The 21236-nt window shown below is 38.8% G+C and overlaps 1 protein-coding gene across 1 annotated transcript in view; it reads left to right on the top strand.

Moving 5' to 3' along the window:
* The window catches only part of LOC129764973 (uncharacterized), a 70874-nt gene extending 55649 nt beyond the window's left edge, over positions 1–15225 (top strand). Inside the window, exons 8-10 of the mRNA XM_055764675.1 lie at positions 14089–14215; positions 14280–14500; positions 14791–15225. Of these exons, the coding sequence (XP_055620650.1) occupies positions 14089–14215; positions 14280–14500; positions 14791–14942 (500 nt within the window). The 3' untranslated portion in view covers positions 14943–15225. The remainder of the gene's footprint in view (positions 1–14088; positions 14216–14279; positions 14501–14790) is intronic.
* Positions 15226–21236: the final 6011 nt, after the last annotated feature.

Below are 21236 nucleotides of genomic sequence, written 5' to 3'. Positions count from 1 at the left end.
ACTAAAAATGACTAAAAAAATAAGGCGTGAATGCTGGAGAACTTCGTCGTTTTCATCGGAAATACAAGAGCGGTCAAAATCGTCAAAAGAAGTAGCCGAAATTTTTGAAGCAATTCAAGCTCGGCGCATTCCCCCCCTTTTCCTGCAGAAACTATGTCACCCTTCTAAACTCGAGTTGACCGCGAGTAATCGGTTTCCTATATTATTAACATTAGAATTAAGGAAAAATGTATATATACTAGTAACAATACAGTAAGGAGTTCGGCTCCTTTAAACCTATGTAACTGAGCCTGTAAAAATAAACGATTTAAATAAAAAAAAAAGCTCGGCGCATGTTATTAACATCTGACTGTGAACTGAAAACGTCGATTCTGCAACTGGAAAATTAATATGACGAAGTTTCAGAAAGTGAGTTTTTGTTAGAGATATCAATATTCCGTAGGTATTTGAATGCCCCTGAAATCACGTGGAAGATACCAATCATTGGACTAGTAAAGATCATAATGAAATCTTTCAAGATACGCTACCTATAGTGTTAAAAAAACACAAAAAAAACTTGATAACGAGGGTTGATTGGAGGGATGACAACCAAGACATCCGTCTCGGGTGTCATCCGGTCACGCTACACCACTGCGTAGGTGGACGGACCGTATCTCTGGAGATCTATTTCTTGCAATGTTTTTTTTTATTGATATCTAGTAATCTTATAATATAACTCTATTAGGTTGTCTGAAAAGTTCATGTTGCTACTGATGACAATCAAATCGAGACACTTATCAAGATTAATCCTCAGTACACGACACATGTATTAGTAGATTTGCTACAGTTCACTAAAACCACCGTTCATGAACACCTGATGAAGCGTGGATATGAAAAGCGCTTCAATGTATGAAATACCTATTAACCCATATTCTGGATCCCGATCGGATTGAACATATCGCAATCCGAACGAGATCAACTTTTGCATTCTGCATTCCAAGGTTGCATCATTTGTACAACCCGATGGGATTTGATTTCAAATCTAATCGGATTCCGGAACGCATCTTAATGTGCAATTCGTTTCATAAACGTAACGAAAATACATACTTGTAGCGAATTATGAAGGGCAAATCAATCACAATTATGTTGAGTGAAAGAAATCTTGGGCATGTGAATTGAACCCCAAAAGCAGGTTTTCGCCTGAAGGTCTGGTGGGACTGGAAGCAAATCTGTGTTATGAGCTTTTACCAAGCCACTAATCTCGATGAATTCCAACTAGGATTGGGCGCTCTTGGATCGATGTTCAGAAGATCGATCTTTTTCTCTCTGATTTCCGATTTTTTTTGGTCAATTCTGTGTACTCAGAAAATCACGAAAATTGATCTTTTTTTTCGATTTTTCCTATCTTTTTCATTGCACTTTTTTTCTGTAAATTTGTTTTTCATTGAACATTGATTTCAATCTCATCCAAAACCACCTGACAAATTTCATAAATATTTCAAATTTCAAGGTCGTAAATTTCTGATATGGCTGTTTTGTAAGTTTGGTCATTACAAAATAAGTGATCACAAATTATATTAACACCATCAGATTAACATATTGCGATCCGCTCACGAATTTTCTCGTGTTTCGCGTTTCGTCTGTTAGGCCAGGCGCAAGTTGAGACGCGTATAGCGCGAGTAACTTGCCGCGATATAGCGCCTGTTTTTGTGGCTAATGAAAACAGATAGAACGGCGCAAATTGGCCAGATGACGCGAGATTGTGGAGCGCTTGTGAGACACGACTCGCGTGACGCTGTGGCTGAACCACAGTTTCTCATGCTGGTCGTACCGGTCGGGTGATTGTGTTAGTAAATAAATATATCGCGCAAAACTGTGTGAATCAGACATTGTATGCGAGTGGCACATTATTTACACCAAACTGCGACTGAATATGCGCTCCACCACGCTACGTTTGTGGCACGTATGAGTCGTGTTGGTGGTCTCGTGTTCGTTTACGAGCGCTATACGCTCGCTATACGCGCCTTGCCTTACGGATGGATCACGAAATGACCCGTGTTTCTACACTTGAAGTTTAAATCCTTGGCTTGCCAAGAATCTAACAAGGCCTACTACCGATGGCTCACCTTCGTCTCATCTACATCGAAGGAAACGATCTCATTCGTGGAATCTGAACAAATGAAGCGTTCAAGTTTGCCTCAAAACGCGCGGTCCTTAATATGTTAACTAGGCTGGCAGTCAAAATTGTGAAGAAATTGGATGACATCGGGTCTAGCTGAAGAGTTCTTTTCTAGACCTGAGACCAGAGATGCCAACCTTCCTGATTTTTTTAGGATTTCCCAGACTTTTTAGCACGCTCCCTGATATCCTGACGAACACTCAATTCATCCTGATTTTTGTACTCTTTACATTATTCGTATTTAGCATACTGGTTTCCATGTCAAAGTTTTCTGTCATGATAGTTCTCCGGTTCGCACTTGTATATATCTTACATTAACTTAAATTCTTCAGACGCAAAGCTGTATCTAACTTTTTTTATCACTACCCTCAATTGTTTCGTGGCTTTTCAAAACAATGCTAGAAAATTTCATGAAATCAGATTGTCTGACGAATTTATGAAATTACAACGAGATTAAGTTTGAGGAACAACATCGTTTTATTGCGGATGATGTAGTGTATGTAGATGTATTCCCACAGTTATTAACGTAGGAATACGTTTCAGAGTGTAAAATTGCTCAAGAGAAAATTTTTGAATCCACAGTCAATATAAATAGATTTTATATATAATTTGTTCGTCTGATTCAAAGTAGCATCAACTTTAATGATGGGACTATGGTAAATACCGTACTAAATATCATAAAAATTATGAAAAATTCAGCAAGTCTTCCACTGCTGATGTGCTTTCCTCATTTGTTGAGTAAAGATTCATTCCAATGAGGTACATATAGAGGTGGAGAAGTAGGCTAAGTGTGTCTGTATTGGCAAACAAAATATCGTGTCGTAATTATCTGCATTCAATATGGAATGTATATGGAAGAAACAAAACAATGTTGAAAGTACTCACGGTTGCATGATAATTTGAGCCAAAATTCTCATGAAATCATTCAACTGGTTGTTTTTTAACAGATGACAACTATATCGTGGCTTATTTCGATTATTCATGTGGTAAAAAGGTAAAAAGAGCAGTCGTATGCTTAGTTCTCGAAAACAGTAACATTTTCGATGAAATTTTGATTAATTGGCGATTATTATCTCACAACATACACACCGACACTGAGAGCCTTCGAAAAATCAACTTCATAACGGTAAAATAATGAAACTTCGTTTGTTTCGATGAACGTGGGGGAGTGAAAATGCCGCATGGAAATATCACTTTTATCCGTCTTTTTCGACGTGATTCCACAAATATTTACTCCACGCTATCACATTAGCCTCAAAGTCAACGGGAGCTTTACAAAAATGAACGTTTTTAATTGATAAATTACTTCCTGAAAATAGCATTTTCACATGGATGCGGTGGGCAATCAAAGATAAACACAACGACTGATGTCACTATTTGCGAAATAGTTATGGCAGCGCATGCTATGTCGCTCGAAACTCGACCATCTTCATTACCTTTTTTCCAGGACATTGGATTCATTCCAAAGCATGGATCATGAATTCAGTGAAAATTTGAATATGTATTGATTTCTCTGCAATTGACTGTAGTGATGTTGAAGGTTTTTCGGAAAAAAAAAATATATACGATCAAAAGGTCAGGCGAAATACTAGCATTTCCAATTATGCGATACCATGCTTATTAACTCTTTTACATATATGGTCTTCGCCCGAAGAAATATATACTCTTTTTCTGGTGGGATTTGGAATGCATTCTGTATTATGAGCTACCACCAAGCAACCTGTTTTTCACGTGTATAGCTCGCAGCAGTTTTCGACGAGGAAGCAAACATGTTCTGGGAGGATAGAATATTCAAGCAAAGATAGCTAAAGATTGTGAAACAGAACTATGGATATTAAATTAAATTATAATGCTTTGATTGAAAATGATGTTTTTGTTTTCCCAAAAATCGACATTATCTTTTCGGACAACCCAATATGAGCTATCTTAATTTATCCTAATTTTTATTTTCATTTTTCCTGATTTTTTTAAAATTATAGTCAGCAACCCTGCCTGAGACTAATACAGTAAACATTCACTAACTATGCGATTTTTTTTTTTTTTTTTAATCTGTATTTTAGTGACTTTCAACACATTTGGCTGGTTCGTCACTTTGCTTCCATTTTTGGAAGAATGTCGGGAGTGAGAATTGAACTCGTGACCTTTAGCGTGAGAGGTATGGATGTTACCACTACGCCAGATCGCCTCCTCTATGCGAAAAAGGAAAACCAGTTATCGGCATTCGCGTTTTAACTGCTCCGGCATGTTAAACGTCAAATAAAATTGAGGGGAACTTCAATAAATTGTTTGATTCGCGTTGATCATGAAATTGGATAAACATAAAGATTTCAATGGAAGTTTCGCACTGAGTGCGACAACAGGTATGAAATATAATTTGAGGAAATCATTTTTCTGTAATTTAATCAACGTTTTTGTCATGCGAAAAATAATGTCAATTTTCATAACATTTCAAATTACATTCGAATGCCCCTTACAGCAAATCTTCCATTTGAATATGGCGTCGATTGTTTACGAAATTCTGCTTTTTAACTGGTCCAAGGACCAGTGAATCTATATATAATATGGATAATATGAATAAAACGTGGAATAGAAAGTAGAAACAAAGTTGAAATAAAATTTAAGCGAAAAAATTGAATTTTCTACAGTTTTTTGAAAAACTGTAGAAATGTCCACGTGGACAACAGAGGGAGGGGTATAAGAAATGTCCACGATTGTCCACGGAGGGGGAGGTGGGTGTCTTAAATCATGCGTTTTCTGTCCACGTGGCCCCTGTGATGTGACGTAATTTGATTGTGATGCGAAGGGATTTTTTTTATCAGTTCTGATAGCACAGGATGAACGAGCAGGGACAGTTTATTCCACATAACACACATAATAATATCTTCCGTAATGGCCGTTTAGCATAATGAGAGTCACATGCCTTCTTTCTTGTAAAAAACACTTTTCCGAAAAGCTATTCTTATAAAATAAATATTTTTCTCCATCGAAACGTATCTTGTAACAAAACTCAAAACATCCTCGCGTAAACTGTATCTGCTTTACATCGGATAATTTTGGACGGCATTATCTCATGTTTTAAATTTTTTCAATTGCATTGTGGATTGAAAAAATTGGTTTTGTCCATAATTGTTACAATCGGGTTTTCAACTACGTTAACCTGGTCGACGCATGCTACAAAGTCAAAACATGTGTAAAACTCTTTTCGCTGATGCTTTCTCGTGCTCCTCCTAACAGTGGAATTTTGGAGTTTTAATAGGTGAAATAATTGGAAACAGATTCTTGCATACTTTGATGGATGAACGCCAATCGGTTGTGGAAACAGCGATTAAAATTTGCTGTTTCCACAACCAACGTTGGTATCATAGCTTAAACAAAACTGCATTTTTTCAAAAATCAAGCCGATGGCAATGTTTTTCTATCAATTGTACACAATTTGTACAGATCAGATTTTCGTAATGTACGCGTATGCTGATTATGCTTCCTTTACAATGGTGCGCGATATCGCTAGAAGTGTGAATGCAAGTATAAAATTCCAGATAATTAATAATTGAAAAACTAATTCAATCGAATATTAACAGAAATATGTAAAAATAATTATGATTATGCAGCAATGCGCTTGCAATAGTTGATCGACTCAGCTCTCACTTGATGAAGCGTTTCATATGTATAGAGCTGAACATTTATTTCAATATATCGTTCCTCCCATCTAGCATATATTGTTCCACCAGTCTGATGTATGTAGTGCCTCCAGTCGAAGCAACGCGATTTTCGCAATCAAAGCTTGGAGAGTTCTATCTTTTTTCGCACTGTCATGGGTGATTTCGCGCTTCGCTCTGATTGGTTGACGAATAAAAATCGTTATTGAAGAAAAAAAAACCGCCCTCATTGTGAAGGATTGTAAATCCGGCATTATATAATATATGCAATTTTGCGAAAAGTCTCGTACTGAAAATTCTTCCCTCTGGCGCTTGGGTCACTTTGCGAAATTGCGGCAGAGATGGCGCTACGTCCTTTTCATCAAACTTCCATCCACACGTACGCCAGTAACCACAATTCGTCTAAAGCCAGGCGCATTGCCGGCGAGCTGGAAACTGAATGAGCACAACGAATTATTGAAATTTTCCAAATCACACATGTACAGATTGCATAATGACAATCACGCTATTGTCATCAATCCTGTTAAAACACCAGCTGAAAAGCACCTGTGTAGATCCAATGCACACGTTGAAAACGTTGCTGGAATCATAGCAGGCGACTGCACAGAGACACGAGAAGTTGTGATTCGAAGAAGAAACAATAATCAAGAGTTCATCGTCGACACACACCGTTTATAAGACGCTCTCCATCTTCTTTTTATAACCCACCCATACTCGCGCATCAATGAGATGGTTGAATTAAATGACTACTAGATTCTCAACGTAGTAGTAACCAAGATGGTGGAGTTAACAGGTGGCTCGTAGTTTACACTATTTAGAAAAGACGTATGAGGAATGGCAAGACGAAAAGTTTGGATTTGTTATGTTATTACTTACGTTGGTATGGTTACATTAGATTTCGTACAAGGGATTTGAAGCAGTATAATAAATAAACAGTTGTCGTTGAAAATAGTAACCTAGTAACCTTTATGCATATGCTTCCGCCAGCTGGCTCGTCTAATGTGATTCAGGGAATGCTTTGATCGTGGTACCACCACTGGCGCATAATTTGCAGCTTTGTTTCTTGTGCTGGTTCATAACGACAATCAACCGTGCCGGCGCAACTGTAGTCAATGTTTAGTGTTGTTTAGATACCATCTATGTAAATAAGTTCAAACTTACGGGATACGTCCGAACGGCAATTCTGACATTACGTTTTACATTCCACTCCACTTTCCTTGGTAGTAACGTACTACTTTCGTCATTTTTATTAGTACTTCGTTGAAATTTCTATCTCAAGCAACACTTGAATGTATTCCGAGTGACAATTTCTAAATTATGAGTGACTATAGTGTAATTCAGATGTAATTTATTTGACTAAAAATCCCCCGGACGTTTTGAAGGGACAAGACGGATATTGCATAATTATAAAACAATGAGATCCCGCCACATGTACTTAATTCATTATGAACTCGATAACTCATTTTGAATTAATTTATGATCGGTAGTTAGAGGAGACGAAACAAAATAGAGAGTGTACTCGACAAATTCTTATGTGTATCATATGATGATTCTACGCGATCGGATCATTCTACGATGTCGTGAGCCATCAACTCATGATCAACATGTTCGCGAAGGTAGAGAGTAAACGGCTGCGATTCTCATGACACAATTAAAAATTCTTTGCATAATGGTCCAAATATCCATCATAACATTGAATGCCCAAAAATTGTATAAAAGAACAATTTCTCTTTGAGTCGATCGTATTTGGACCTTGTTTTTTTTCACCAATGAATAAAAAATCATGCAAAGAAGGGTTAACAAAAGCGGCATATGGAAGTAAACATTTACGAGATGCTATCATGAACAACTCCGACACAGCCACAGTTGCTATTGTCAGGCCAAACGCAATACATTATCATGACATTACAGCACGAGTATTCAAACAAAAAATGAAGTCTTTAATCAGCTTTATTACAACATTACACGTATTAGGTTCTATGCGTTGTTGGAGGCATTCGGTTGAATGGCAAAAGTAGGGATTACATTATACACATATTTTTAGTTTATTTAGTCGACAAATTACGCCCTGAGGAAATTGATAGTGTAATTTCCTCCGTAATTCCAAATCCATCTACGGATTAACTACTCAACCGTATTTAAAAATCCGAACGAGTCAGAAATAACCGCGCGGATCGCAATTCTGCATCTTGTGATCCGTTCGCCTCATGTCCAATCGAGTTGTGCAAATGTGGCAACCTTGCCGCGCAATTTGACAAAGACGACATTGTGCTACGTTTTCTATTTCTATGAAGCGAATATGATAATGGATCTTTTTATGTAAAAAAGCTTTTAAAACAAAAATTAGCTCTACTGTATCAAATATGTGTAACAGAGTAACAGATTCTCGACAATTGGGGAAAAATCTTCTACCAAATAATATAAATGCTAGGAAATTTAGAGAATAGTTGATAAGTTAGGGTCAGGCAATGTTGCCACTTTGCATGGAACGACACAGTGGTTACGTACGAAAACTACCGGCTGATTGCCCACGACACCACTGTGGTTACGTGCGCATAATATCTCAGTGAACAGTGTTTGTAATATTTACGTATGCATATCTACGAAATTTCATGAAAGTAGGGGAACAGGGTTGAGAACTTATGAAAACTAACAGTTAGATTAGTAAAACTTAACAATTTATAATTTCCCGATAATGTCAAGAACGGGCGACGACAAGCTTCTTCTCCTTGAATGGCGTTAACGTTCCCTGTGGAACTTTTGCCGTCTCAACGTTTCATACATTTCATAACTAGCGTCATTTATTAATACTTAGTTGAGATTTTCTAAGCCAAATAACACGCTTTGAATGTATTCCGAGGGGCAAGCTCTAGAATACGCGTGATCACAGTGCAAGTCGAAGGAAATTTCTTTGACGAAAAAATCCCCCGGCCAGAACGGGAATCGAACCCGAACACCCGGCATGATAATGTGAGACGTTAACCACTCGGCCACGGGTGCACCACAAGCGACGACTAGCCAAGTAATCCAAATTAGCGCTGCCGGCGCCAAGCGAATATTTTTTTACGAAACGTGCGGACGTCAAAGTGTTATGTTATTTTATTAAGATATTATTATGTCAAACAGAGCAAAAGTGAGTCAATATATATACCATTCATGAAATTAATCCAGAGCTATTACAAAATACTAATGTGTTGTCACTGTTGTGTAGTGATACTATGTTAGCATGTGTTTGGTTCGCTCTGGCTGCAAAGAGAACGAAGTTTTGCGTGTCTAGCAGCAACGAAATTTAGTTTTTTTCATTTTCATAAAGGTTCTGAACTAGAAATTGACGAAGACGTGTGCTTACAGCTTGGAAGGGAGTATCATGTTTGACATCCTGTTTTTTAACACGTGAGCGATAAAATGATAGATTTGATCAGACACAGTCAATTAGTGAAAGCCCAAACTTCAAATTGAAATATCTCAAAATAATGTTTTTGGCGCTTGGTTCGTTTTGGCAAAACCCCGACCATATATGTTCATTAGTACGGTAGAAATTAGCTAAAGATTGGTAGCATTTACCAATTATTTCTCTCTGTAGAGTAAAACATTAACCCTTTAACGAGCAAGCTGTAAAATATATTATCTGGATTTTTTTTTCTCAAAAATTTTTCAGACGGAAAAACCACCATGTACTAAAAGGTTTTTTTTTTTGCTAAAATTTTTTTTTCGAGATAACAGTAAATCTGAACGTTTCATACAATTCTAAGACATTTGGCATCAACTTTTGAAAATCTCGATTTCAAGTACTTTCCACTTAGATGATTTTTCGGTTTTCAAAAAACTTAAATTTTGACATCTGTGACACTAATAAATGAAGCCCGATGGGCTAATATTTTTCACAGGATATAGCTATTATCGCGCAAATCAACATTTCGCAGCAAGTTCCGTATAAAAAATCAAGATAAATATTTTCATTGGCACCCAAAACCATACGTTTTGCATTGGATGTGTTAAAGTTCATCGTGTAGTGGGACTTTCAAGAAACGCTTTCAAATCATACAGTGAGTTTGAAAATGCACCCAAACCAACACTCACATTGCGAAACATTGCATTTGTTGTTACATGCTACGAATCATGACACAAACGAGAACGAGAGAAATTTGCGTCGGTTAGCACTTCATGATACACAAGCATGCTAACTAGAGTTACGCCAAAATACTTGAAAACAAAGTTTTAATGGAGGGGTGACACACAGGACATCTGCTCCGGGTGTCACCCGGTCACGCCACTGGTCAAAAGTAAGAGTCTTGAGAAAATGATTAACAGAAAACTCATTACCCAAATTAAGTCTCGTGGACAACGAATCGTGATCTACTCGATGATTGTCAATTTGCTTTTCGTTCCAATGAAAGGGCCAGACAATTTCCTTACCGAATTTGAAGATCTGCTTGATTTCTAGCTGGAAAGAAATATGTATGGTTATGCAGATTCAGATTCATAACCGGCAGCTACTTTCATGGTCAGGCTAAACATGACGACTGAGATGTCTTTGGAGGATTCACACCTCTTCAAAAATAACAACAACAAATTTGTCAACTGTAGGCTTTTATCCAAAATGTTTAAGGCTGCTGGTTCATTCTGCCCCAATGCAATGCTTTCTTTTGAGAGATTTCACGTTCGTTCTTTGGATGCTGTTTGTTGGATAAAATATACCATTATGGAATTCAGGGATTCGGAATGGTTCAGCAGACATTACACTGCTCATTCGACAGGCATTACACGACTTATTCGAATATCCTCAGTAACTTAAGATAGCATGACTTCACAAAGTATTTTGACGTAGGCATGTTGATATATGAATCCTAGTATACAATTTATAAGCCCTTTCAATGAAACTTCTCTGTATTATAAATTAAACTTTGCCATGTTCAACTGTGTTCAGCGATTTGTATAGCTGAACGTCCCACATACTGACTACGACCTTTTGAGCTAAATAACACTGCCTCCCGACAACCGAAACTGAGTGATGGACAGATCAGATATGACTGCAATACAGGCAATGGGCAGATAGTCTATCCGGTAAGTGTTTGCGAGTTCATATCAAGATTTTGCAACCGCCAAAATCAATGGAAGCGACATTATTGAACAAAGGAACCACCAGTACCTTTCAGGAAGACGACTGCGAATCCATCATCGAAAGTGTGCACCACCAACGCATAGCTTTCAAGTTTTTTTCTGCACTTATATAGAACAAATAAATAAACTGGAAAAAAGGCATTCGTTTTTTCAAGATCGCTTCAGCGAAGATCGATTCTTTGGTACCGATTTAATCAGTGAATCGCTAGGCTGTTTAGAAAATCTGTCAAGATCGATCTTTTTCAAAAGATCGTCATGCAGATAGAATCAAATTGGTTGACAAAAAGAATCCAATCGAAATGTCAAAAGAGATCCAATAATCAGGAGGGGAAAAATGTTATTTTTTTATAATAATCCACTACATAAAGAAAGTATTGTTACGGAAGACAAAAATAATCGAATTGAATAAAATGAATGAACTACGTTTTATCATCAAATAATGCTAGCGTTTGAAATCATAAAAGCACAACTGACATTTTGGTAGATTCTAAAATTTCAGTATTATCGACTTTGTTGTAATTCAATTTTATTTCTCGCCAAATGTTAGGTTTTTATTATTCCGAACACTAGAAGTATATTACAACATTTATTCCAATTCTAGCTCGGTCACAAAAGCTAAATATGGGGAAAAAAGTTGCAAGAATTTTTTTTTCAAGCAAAATGAACTTGAAAAATAGATTCGCTGGAGTCCGCATGACCCAGCCCAATCCTATCTTCTTTAAGCCTTCTGGAGTAAAGGCTGATTTAGACGATGCCAGTCAGCGCTCTAGTTGATGTATCCAGTGAATAGAGAACAGACACTCTGTTCAAGTTAGAGGCCAATTACTTGTTCGATACTGGTAAAAGTAACTTGAACAGAGTGTCTGTTCGCTGTTCACTGGATACTTCAACTAGAGCGCTGACTGGCATCGTCTAAATCAGCCGTAACTCTCTTTCTTTTTCCAGTCGCGGGTTTCGAGTTTCCTTCGAAGTCTCCTGTACCTCAACAGTTATCTCGTTCTAGCTTCGACGAAATACACCAAATGAAGTCAATAACGATTCCCAATGATAGTTCCATTTAGTTTGAGCAATTTTTTGTCGGTGCACCGAAGTGTTCTTTATCTTAAGTATAACAATCGCCACGTTTGGAGCATTTGAACCAGTCTGTGTGAGGATTCCAAAACTGGCAGCGAAGGGAAGCGGGGTAAAGGAATTTTCAAAACTATCCGTTTGTCCCGTTGGTAATCAAAACACGGTTTTTAGTCCGCGGTAGCGAATTTCTTGCCTGATCAGGAATATTCTAGTCAGAAAATGAACCGGAAACCCTGAGACATCTCGAGCCATTGCCGATAAACCGTTCAAAATTCATCTTCACGTACATTTCGTCGCTCATAAGAAATCACCGTTGAATCAAGGACATTCATACCTCGTTAAAACACGTAGCACGTGTTTTGGCCACTACATGCTGCTTCAGTGTCCGATGCGACTGTTCATTAGCACGAAACGAACTTCAATGTATTCGCAGACGGTTTCTCAGTAAAGTTATCGTTCGGATGGCATTGCATCGCGATATCAGCATCTGAGAACCTTGGGTTTGCCCTGACTAACGAGTGTTAAATAAAAAATGAGAATTTTTTCAATCACATATAAAAAAAATTATTTTTTTTCATCGATTTCAGTATTTTTTATTAATAACATAATGTATTTTCTTCAAAAAAATGTCAGTGAATGTTTTAGTAAGGGCCGTGGACTGCTGTTCGACGCAACTTTGTCGCGATGCTCTCACAAGAACGTTGTACGGCACTTACGTCCATTTTCCGAATACAATTCCGGGTTTTTGTAGTCAGTTGCTTCGTGTCCTTGGCCCTCCAATTGTTTTTATACACTAGGGCACTGAGTGAGCCAAAGAAATCCTCTATTGGGCGGCACTGGGGCAAGTTTGTTGGGTTACTATCTTTCGGCACGAACGGTATCTTTTTCTCCTCAAGATACGCCAGCGTCTTCTTGGCGTAATGGGAAGACGCCTTGTCCGGCCAGAAGACGTACTTCCCATCCGCGTGATGCTCGTTCAGGAACGGCAACAGGATTTTATCGAGGCACTCTTCTCGATAGATTTGTTGGTTGATTGCCAGACCGCTCGGCTTAAACCAAGGCTTGGAAATGCCCCGGTCGGAAATGGCGATGTACAACATAACCTTTTTTTCAAACTTCTGCTTGAACTTGTATTTCACTTCAGGCGGTGTGGATGACTTGTCGCTGGAGTAATAATTATCATTTCTTGGAATATGCGTTTTGGACAGCGGAAAATAGTTTTCGTCGTCTAGAACGAAAGACGTCCCGCGGTATTTTTTGGTCATCCACCGACACTGTGATTTAACCGTCTCAATCTGCTCCTCCGTGTACTCCGGCGACCTCGTCTTCTTCCTGCAGACGATTCCTTCCATCTTGAGGGTCCAATGGATCAATACGTGGGAGCAGCCATATTTCCGACCAGCGTCACGCAGGCTGGTTGCGTCCTTGTTGTCAAACAGCTTCTTTAACGATGTCTCCCTCTGCTTCGTCATTATCGTCAACGGACGACCACTTCCGACCTTCCGCTCTACGTTCAGGGAACCCAGGATACGATATACCGTACTAACAGGTACATTTTCTTCCTTAAAATGTGCCACCGTGAACTTTTTTCCTTGCTGGAAATGCATTTCGTAGAACCGTACAATACAATACGTTTCGACGCCATCTTTGCTTTGACTAAATTCAAACTAGCAAAACCAAACACGCCTACTGTTTCTAGGGAGCCCAAAGAGCAGTTTTCTTGGAGAAAGAAAATTTTACGAATGGTATTGAAAAAATTCTCATTTTTTATTTAACACCCGTTATTCTCAGTACTATCAAACGCTGTTGTTCCAGTACGAGTACTTTGAACTTACATATTTTGATCCATTCTAACGTTTGCGGATGTAATACCCGTAGCATTTGTAGCACATGAGTCTGAATACCAGACAACAGTATCTAAAACAAACATTTTAGATACTTATTGGTCTTTATAATGAAAAGGGTATGGGTTGAGGATCACTCTCTATCATACTTTTTGGCGATATAAAACCGAATTCGTTTCTATTTTCATTCTTTCTCTTTATTCTTTTTTCATCCTTTCTCTCCATTCTTTCTTTTCAGGTTATACGAAATCGGAGGCAGGATATTTGGTAGCAGTCAGCGCTGCGTTGGATTTGATCGGGCGCCTAACCCTTGGATGGCTGTCCGATCTGGATCTGTTCGACCGTAAGAAGACCTATATTGTTGCGTATGTAATGTCCGAAATCGATCCATTGCTGAGATAATCTAACGCTCCTCTTTTTCCCATGTAGCATATTGGGAGCAGGTGCGGCTGTGCTAACAATACCCACGACTGACAGGTGGATCGTGATCGTGTGCAGCGCTGGATGCTACGGATTGTGCCTGGGTAGCTGGTACCTGCTGGTGCCGGTGCTGCTGACCGACCTTTTCGGAACCGATAGGATCAGTTCGAGCTACGGGCTGGTGCGAATGTTTCAGAGTATTGGTGCTATCTCGGTGCCACCATTAGCAGGTTTAATCCTCGATCCGATTCGGACCATTTAAAACCGTTTCGATCGAATCGTCTCCTTTCAGCACACGAACAATTTTGTATCAATTTTTTCTTTTCTTTCTCTTTTCGATTTTCTGCAAATCAATACGTTTCGTCTCGTCTGCTCGTTTCGTGCGTCGTCTTCCGCCTTCCGTCTCGTGATTTGTGCGAATTGTGATTCCCCAACCAAAAAACCAAACCAAATTAAATCTAACGCATAACCATTTGTTGAACACAAATCTTCCCCACAAAAATTAACACAAAAACTCCAGGTCTTCTGCGGGACTTGTCCGGTGGCTACGAGATCTGTTTCTACTGCATGGGTGTATGCATGGTGCTTGGAAGTATACCGTTGCTAGTAGTCATTGTCAAGGATACGCTAGCACTTAGCGAAAAAAAGCTGACATTGGATCGAGTGGCTTAGAAGAGAGAGGAACGTCGAGGAAACGCTGGCAATATATAGTGCGTAATGGTATGTCTGTAAGATGTGAATGTTTTCTTTTCTAGTATTATTTTAGTGTCTAGCAAGTTCAATAACGAGATATTCGATGAGCATTGATTTTTTCTATGTAACTTGAAACTAATGGTATTACCACCAAATACGTGTAAGCGCGATTGATGTGCGCCAGACAGAAAGCACTATTTTAAGTGATAGGTCTAATAAATATGAGGAAAATAAAAGACTAGCAGAAACAATATGAAGCGAATTTGAAGCATCCAGTTATTTCGCAAAGAAAATCCAGCTGTTTATCAGATCACATTTTTCCTTCTTTCTCCCCTCTAATAATTTTTTTATGTGTTTTTTTTTTCAAATTTATTTAAAAAAATAAATAATGCAGCTTCTCAAAAAATATTGATTTTGTCATTTTCATAACATTTGTATGGCAGCCCCCCCTTTGAGTGGGGGAAGAACTGTCTAACCATCATAGAAACATTTATTGCACCCTAAAACTTTCACATGCCAACTTTGGTTTCGTTTGATTGTTTAATTTCCGAGTAATGCAAAAAATTGTGTTTCATTTGTATGGCAGCCCCCTCTAAGAGAGGGGGAAGGAGTATCTTATCACCATAGAAACATTTATTGCATCCTAAAACCTCCACATGCAAAATTTGGTTTCATTTGCTTGATTAATTCTCGAGTAATGCAGAAATTTGTGTTTCATTTGTATGGCAGCCCCCCCCTTTGAGTGGGGGAAGGACTGTCTAACCATCATAGAAACATTTATTGCACCCTAAAACTTTCACATGCCAACTTTGGTTTCGTTTGCTTGGTTAATTTCCGAGTAATGCAGAAATTTGTGTTTCATTTGTATGGCAGCCCCCCCTTAGAGAGGGGGGAGGGGTCTCAAGATATCACGAAAACCTTCCCCGGCCCCAAAAACCCCTACATACCAATTTTCATGTCGATCGGTTCAGTAGTTTCCGAGTCTAGAAAAATCAGACAGACAGACAGACATCACTCCATTTTTATATATATATATATATATATATATATATATATATATATATATATATATATATATATATATATATATATATATATATATATATATATATATATATATATATATACATATATATAAAAATGGAGTATGTATATAGTTGATACATGACGAAACAACCACACACCGTAGGCCATTGAGGGTAAAAACTTTTGAAACAATCCAATGCAGGAAGGAATAACAAAAGAAGTACAGGCAGTCTCCCATCGAAGGAGATGACCATACACATTTTCGCTATTCTGGGCCTTGGTATTATTCCAAGATTGCTTCCATTAATTGGACTCGATGCCAGTACTATGGTATGACCACCGACGTCGATGACCTTTGCTTGGGTTACTGAAGTGAAACGTGTGTTAGCTCTCTACCGAAGCGGATTTTTATTTGTTTCAATAGTCGTTGGACTGGAAAGCAAGTTTTCACGCTCGTTTCTCTCCAGCATAACTTGAGACAGTTCAACCCGTCTCTATAGTATCCTCGCGTCTGCTTGAAATGGGTGTAATCCCATCAGCGAGATGCATAACTAAAAGATTGAAGAGTTCTTTTTATAGTGGAAACTGAGAATTGATATCTTCTGGCCAAAGAGCTTGTTGAACTTGAACTATACCTAATATAGTTTATTGGACACCTGACTTGCCCTCAACAGTTCAATCAGAACACGTGGTTCAGCGATCGACATTATTTGCCTCCATTGAGTCATATCCAGCGGGATCAAAGTTACCTGAGGTGTTGATAGTATTTTTATTTATTTATTTTATTTCTATAAAATTCATAATACAAGTAAACTATTAAGGGTTCTCAAAGTATGTATTAATACCGCTATCTATAGCTAATCTAATCACATAAATGCATTTTGTACACTCTTCTGAATTTATGGAATGAGGTTGTTGATTTGATCGTCCGTGGCAAGCTGTTCCATAGCCTTATTGCTCGATGTTCGAAAGAAACTCTCAAAACATTTGTTTCACATCTTGGGAGTAGCAAATTATGGGTTCGTGGAAGTGATGACGCAACGAAAAGGTTTTCCAAGTATTTTGGGGCATTTCTTAGTATTTTAAAAGTCATATTGCACGTTCGGAAATCCATATATTCGCTGTAACTACAGTTCAGAATTGATTTTGAAAATTCTGAGATATGGTCAAATCAAATCAAATCTATCCATACACAAATCTGGTAACTGTATTAAAAGCCAATTGCAATTTGCGAACATTTTCGCTCATTGATTTGGCATAAAGAACATCTCCATACTCAAATAGTGGAATGATTAATGCTCGAACAAGTTTCAATTTGATATGCTGAGGGGTAAATTGTTTGAGTGACACCAAGGTCTGCATCGCATAGTACACTTTTTGACACTCTGCATTAGTCTGAGCTTTCCAGTTTAGGCTACTGTCCATTAAGATACCAAGGTTTTTCACAACTTCCGAGTAACTTATGTTCTTAGTATCCATTTTGACAGACGGAGCTCCATGTACATCCATGTGTCTTGATTTAAAAATTATAGCTTGAGTCTTACAAGCATTGAGGATTAGTCCATTGTTATTGCTCCAAGAAATAATATTTTCAATATCAATGTTGATCATGTTTACAACGGTCGTTAAGTCATTCAGCTTACCTGATAGGTATAACTGGCAGTCATCGGCACACAGGTGAACCATGCAGTAGTTCATATGGTTAGGTAGGTCATTTATGAACAAGGAAAATAATAGAGGGCCTAAGATCAACCCTTGAGGTACGCCACTATCAACCTGGACAATATCAGATTTTGTACCGTTGAAGTCAACATATTGAGAGCGGTTCGACAAATAGCTTGATATCAATGCAACAGCAGATTCCTGCAGCATAAAACAACGTGCAAGTTATTCGTGAAGTAACAGATGATTTATAGAATCAAACGTGAAGAAGAGCATCTGTGAATTTAGGAGCGTGTTCGAATTTGTTGATGTAATGATGGTGATGTTTAAAATTATATACGCTTTCTTAGACTTTCAGACATTCTCAATCCGTTCGCCCAAATTCAAAGGCCATTCGAAATACTAAACTAAACACTCGGCATCGAGAAGGACCATTTTGAAAGCCTCGCGGTGTCATCTGATCACTGGATGCCTGATAAATTGTGAATGACTTACTGGTGACTTTCCCCGATCGAATTCGAGCTTTGTTTCCGGGTCGAAAGTGGCGTCAAAGTGCGTCCCATTTCAGGTTGGATGTGATCGAGATATAGCCACACCACCACACTCCCGATTCGGTTTGAATTTTCTGTTGGCGTTCTAAATATAATTTGAACCATTGTTTTTGGGGTATCACTGTTTTACAGTGGAATTGTCGTAGTCTTATCCCTAAATTGGATACATTCAAATTTTTAATTCATAAGTTCAATTGTGATGTTTTTACTCTGTCCGAGACTTGGCCTTCTTCGCGAGATGATCTCTCTTTCCACGATTTTAATATTATACGCTTGGACCGTGATGACAGATACGGAGGGGTGCTATTGGGGATCAATAAGTGCCACTCATTTTTTCGAATTGACCTTCCACCTATTGGAGGGATTGAAGCTGTTGCTTGTCATGCAAACATCAGAGGAAAAGACCTCTGTATTGTCAGCTTGTATTGGCCTCCGAGAGCTGCGGTTAGCCGCAAGCAACTTGTTGACATGTGCTCACTCCTTCCTGAGCCACGATTGATCTTGGGAGACTTCAACTCTCACGGAACTGCCTGGGGGGAACAGTACGACGACAATCGTTCACTGTTGATATATGATCTTTGTAACAGCTTCAATATGACACTTTTGAACACTGGGGAAACAACACGTGTACCTAAACCTCCTGCTAACCCAAGTGCTCTTGACCTCTCGCTTTGCTCGAATTCACTATCGTTAGATTGCAAGTGGAATGTAATCCAGAACCCCAACGGTAGTGATCACTTGCCAATCAAAATTTCCATCACCATTGGGTCGAATTCTTCTGAATCTATAAACATGGCATATGACCTCACAAGACACATTGACTGGAAAAAATATGCGGACGCGATTGCTCTAGCCATCAATTCCAGAGATGGTTTGCCTCCATTGGAGGAGTATAACTTCCTTTCTCGTTTGATCTATGACAGCGCGGTTCGCGCTCAAACGAAACCCATCCCAGGCTCCACTATTCGTCGAAGGCCTCCCAATCCATGGTGGGATAGCCAATGTTCCAAGCTTTATCAGGATAAATCGAACGCATTCAAAGCTTTTCGGAAACGTGGAACCATTGAAAATTTTCAATCGTATTTGGACCTTGAAAATCAATTTAAAAACTTGATCAAAGGAAAAAAACGAGCTTATTGGCGAAATTTCGTGGGAGGTTTGTCACGAGAAACGTCAATGAAAAAATTATGGAAAGTGGCTCGTAACATGAGAAATCGCTCTTCAACAAATGAAAGCGAGGAATATTCACATCGATGGATTTTTAATTTTGCACGGAAGGTTTGTCCTGATTCCGCTCCTGTGCAAAAAATTGTTCGAGATATACCACAAGATAGGTGCGATCTTGATTCCGAGTTTTCGATGGTAGAATTCTCTCTTGCTCTCCTTTCATGTAACAATTCTGCTCCGGGATCGGATAGAATTAAGTTCAACTTGCTGAAAAACCTCCCTGATGTGGCGAAACATGGCTTGTTGAATTTATTCAATCGGTTTCTGGAGCATAATATTGTTCCAGATGATTGGAGACAAGTGCGCATTATAGCTATTCAAAAACCCGGAAAACCCGCGTCCGACTTCAATTCGTACCGCCCAATAGCAATGCTGTCTTGTATACGGAAATTGTTGGAGAAAATCATCTTGTTTCGCCTTGATCGATGGGTTGAAACGAATGGCCTACTCTCAGATACACAATATGGGTTCCGCAGGGGCAAGGGGACGAATGATTGTCTTGCGTTGCTTTCTTCAGAAATTCAAATGGCTTACGCCGGAAAAAAACAAATGGCTTCAGTATTCTTGGACATAAAGGGGGCCTTTGATTCTGTTTCAATAGAGGTTTTGACAGACAAATTACACTCTCGGGGTCTGCCGCCTCTATTGAATATGTTATATAACTTGCTTTGTGAGAAGCATTTGAACTTTTCTCACGGAGATTCGGCAGTAAGTCGGGTCTCTTACATGGGCCTCCCCCAGGGCTCATGTTTAAGCCCCCTTTTGTACAACTTCTATGTAAGCGACATCGACAATTGCCTTACACAAAATTGCAACCTAAGACAACTTGCAGATGATGGAGTGGTCTCTGTCGTAGGATCAACAGAATCCGATCTACAAGAACCCTTACAAGATACTTTGAACAATTTTTCAACCAGGGCCATTGGGCTAGGGATCGAATTCTCCACGGAGAAAACAGAGATGGTGGTTTTTTCTAGGAAGCATAGACCAGCAAAACCAAAGCTTCAACTTTTGGGTAAACCGATCACTCATGCTATGTCATTCAAGTATCTTGGGGTCTGGTTCGACTCCAAATGTACTTGGGGGGCCCATATTAGGTATCTGAGTAAAAAATGCCAACAAAGAATAAATTTTCTCCGTACAATTACCGGCACCTGGTGGGGAGCCCATCCCGAAGATCTTATAATGTTGTATAGAACAACTATTCTCTCAGTGATGGAGTATGGCAGTTTCTGTTTTCAATCAGCTGCCAAAACACACTTAATTAAACTCGAGCGAATTCAGTATCTTTGTCTACGTATTGCGTTGGGATGTATGCCCTCAACGCATACCATGAGTCTCGAGGTTTTGGCAGGCCTACTCCCACTAAAAGATCGCTTCAATTTATTATCCCTTCGATTCTTCATCCGGTGTAAGGTCATGAACCTATTGGTGATCGGAAATTTTGAGCGGCTGATCGAGCTAAATTTTCACTCCGGATTCATGAGTTCATATCATGAATTCATCTCCATGCAGGTTGATCCTTCTTCGTATATTCCCAACCGTGTTTGTTTCCCTGACTACATCAATTCCTCTGTGCATTTTGATCTGTCCATGAAGCAAGATATCCATGGATATTCAGATTACCAACGATCGAGGATCGCTCCAACGATCTTCAATAAAAAATATAGGGGTATCAATTGTGATAATATGTACTTTACTGATGGGTCCACTATAAATGAGTCCACAGGATTTGGAGTGTTCAACGAATTTTTTAGCACCTCACACAGTCTTCAGAATCCTTGCTCAGTGTATATTACTGAATTGG

This window comes from Toxorhynchites rutilus, chromosome 2, assembly GCF_029784135.1.
Source record: "Toxorhynchites rutilus septentrionalis strain SRP chromosome 2, ASM2978413v1, whole genome shotgun sequence".
Lineage (NCBI taxonomy): Eukaryota > Metazoa > Arthropoda > Insecta > Diptera > Culicidae > Toxorhynchites > Toxorhynchites rutilus.
Note: the sequence above shows the minus strand (reverse complement) of the source record. Positions and strands in the feature narration are given on the sequence as shown.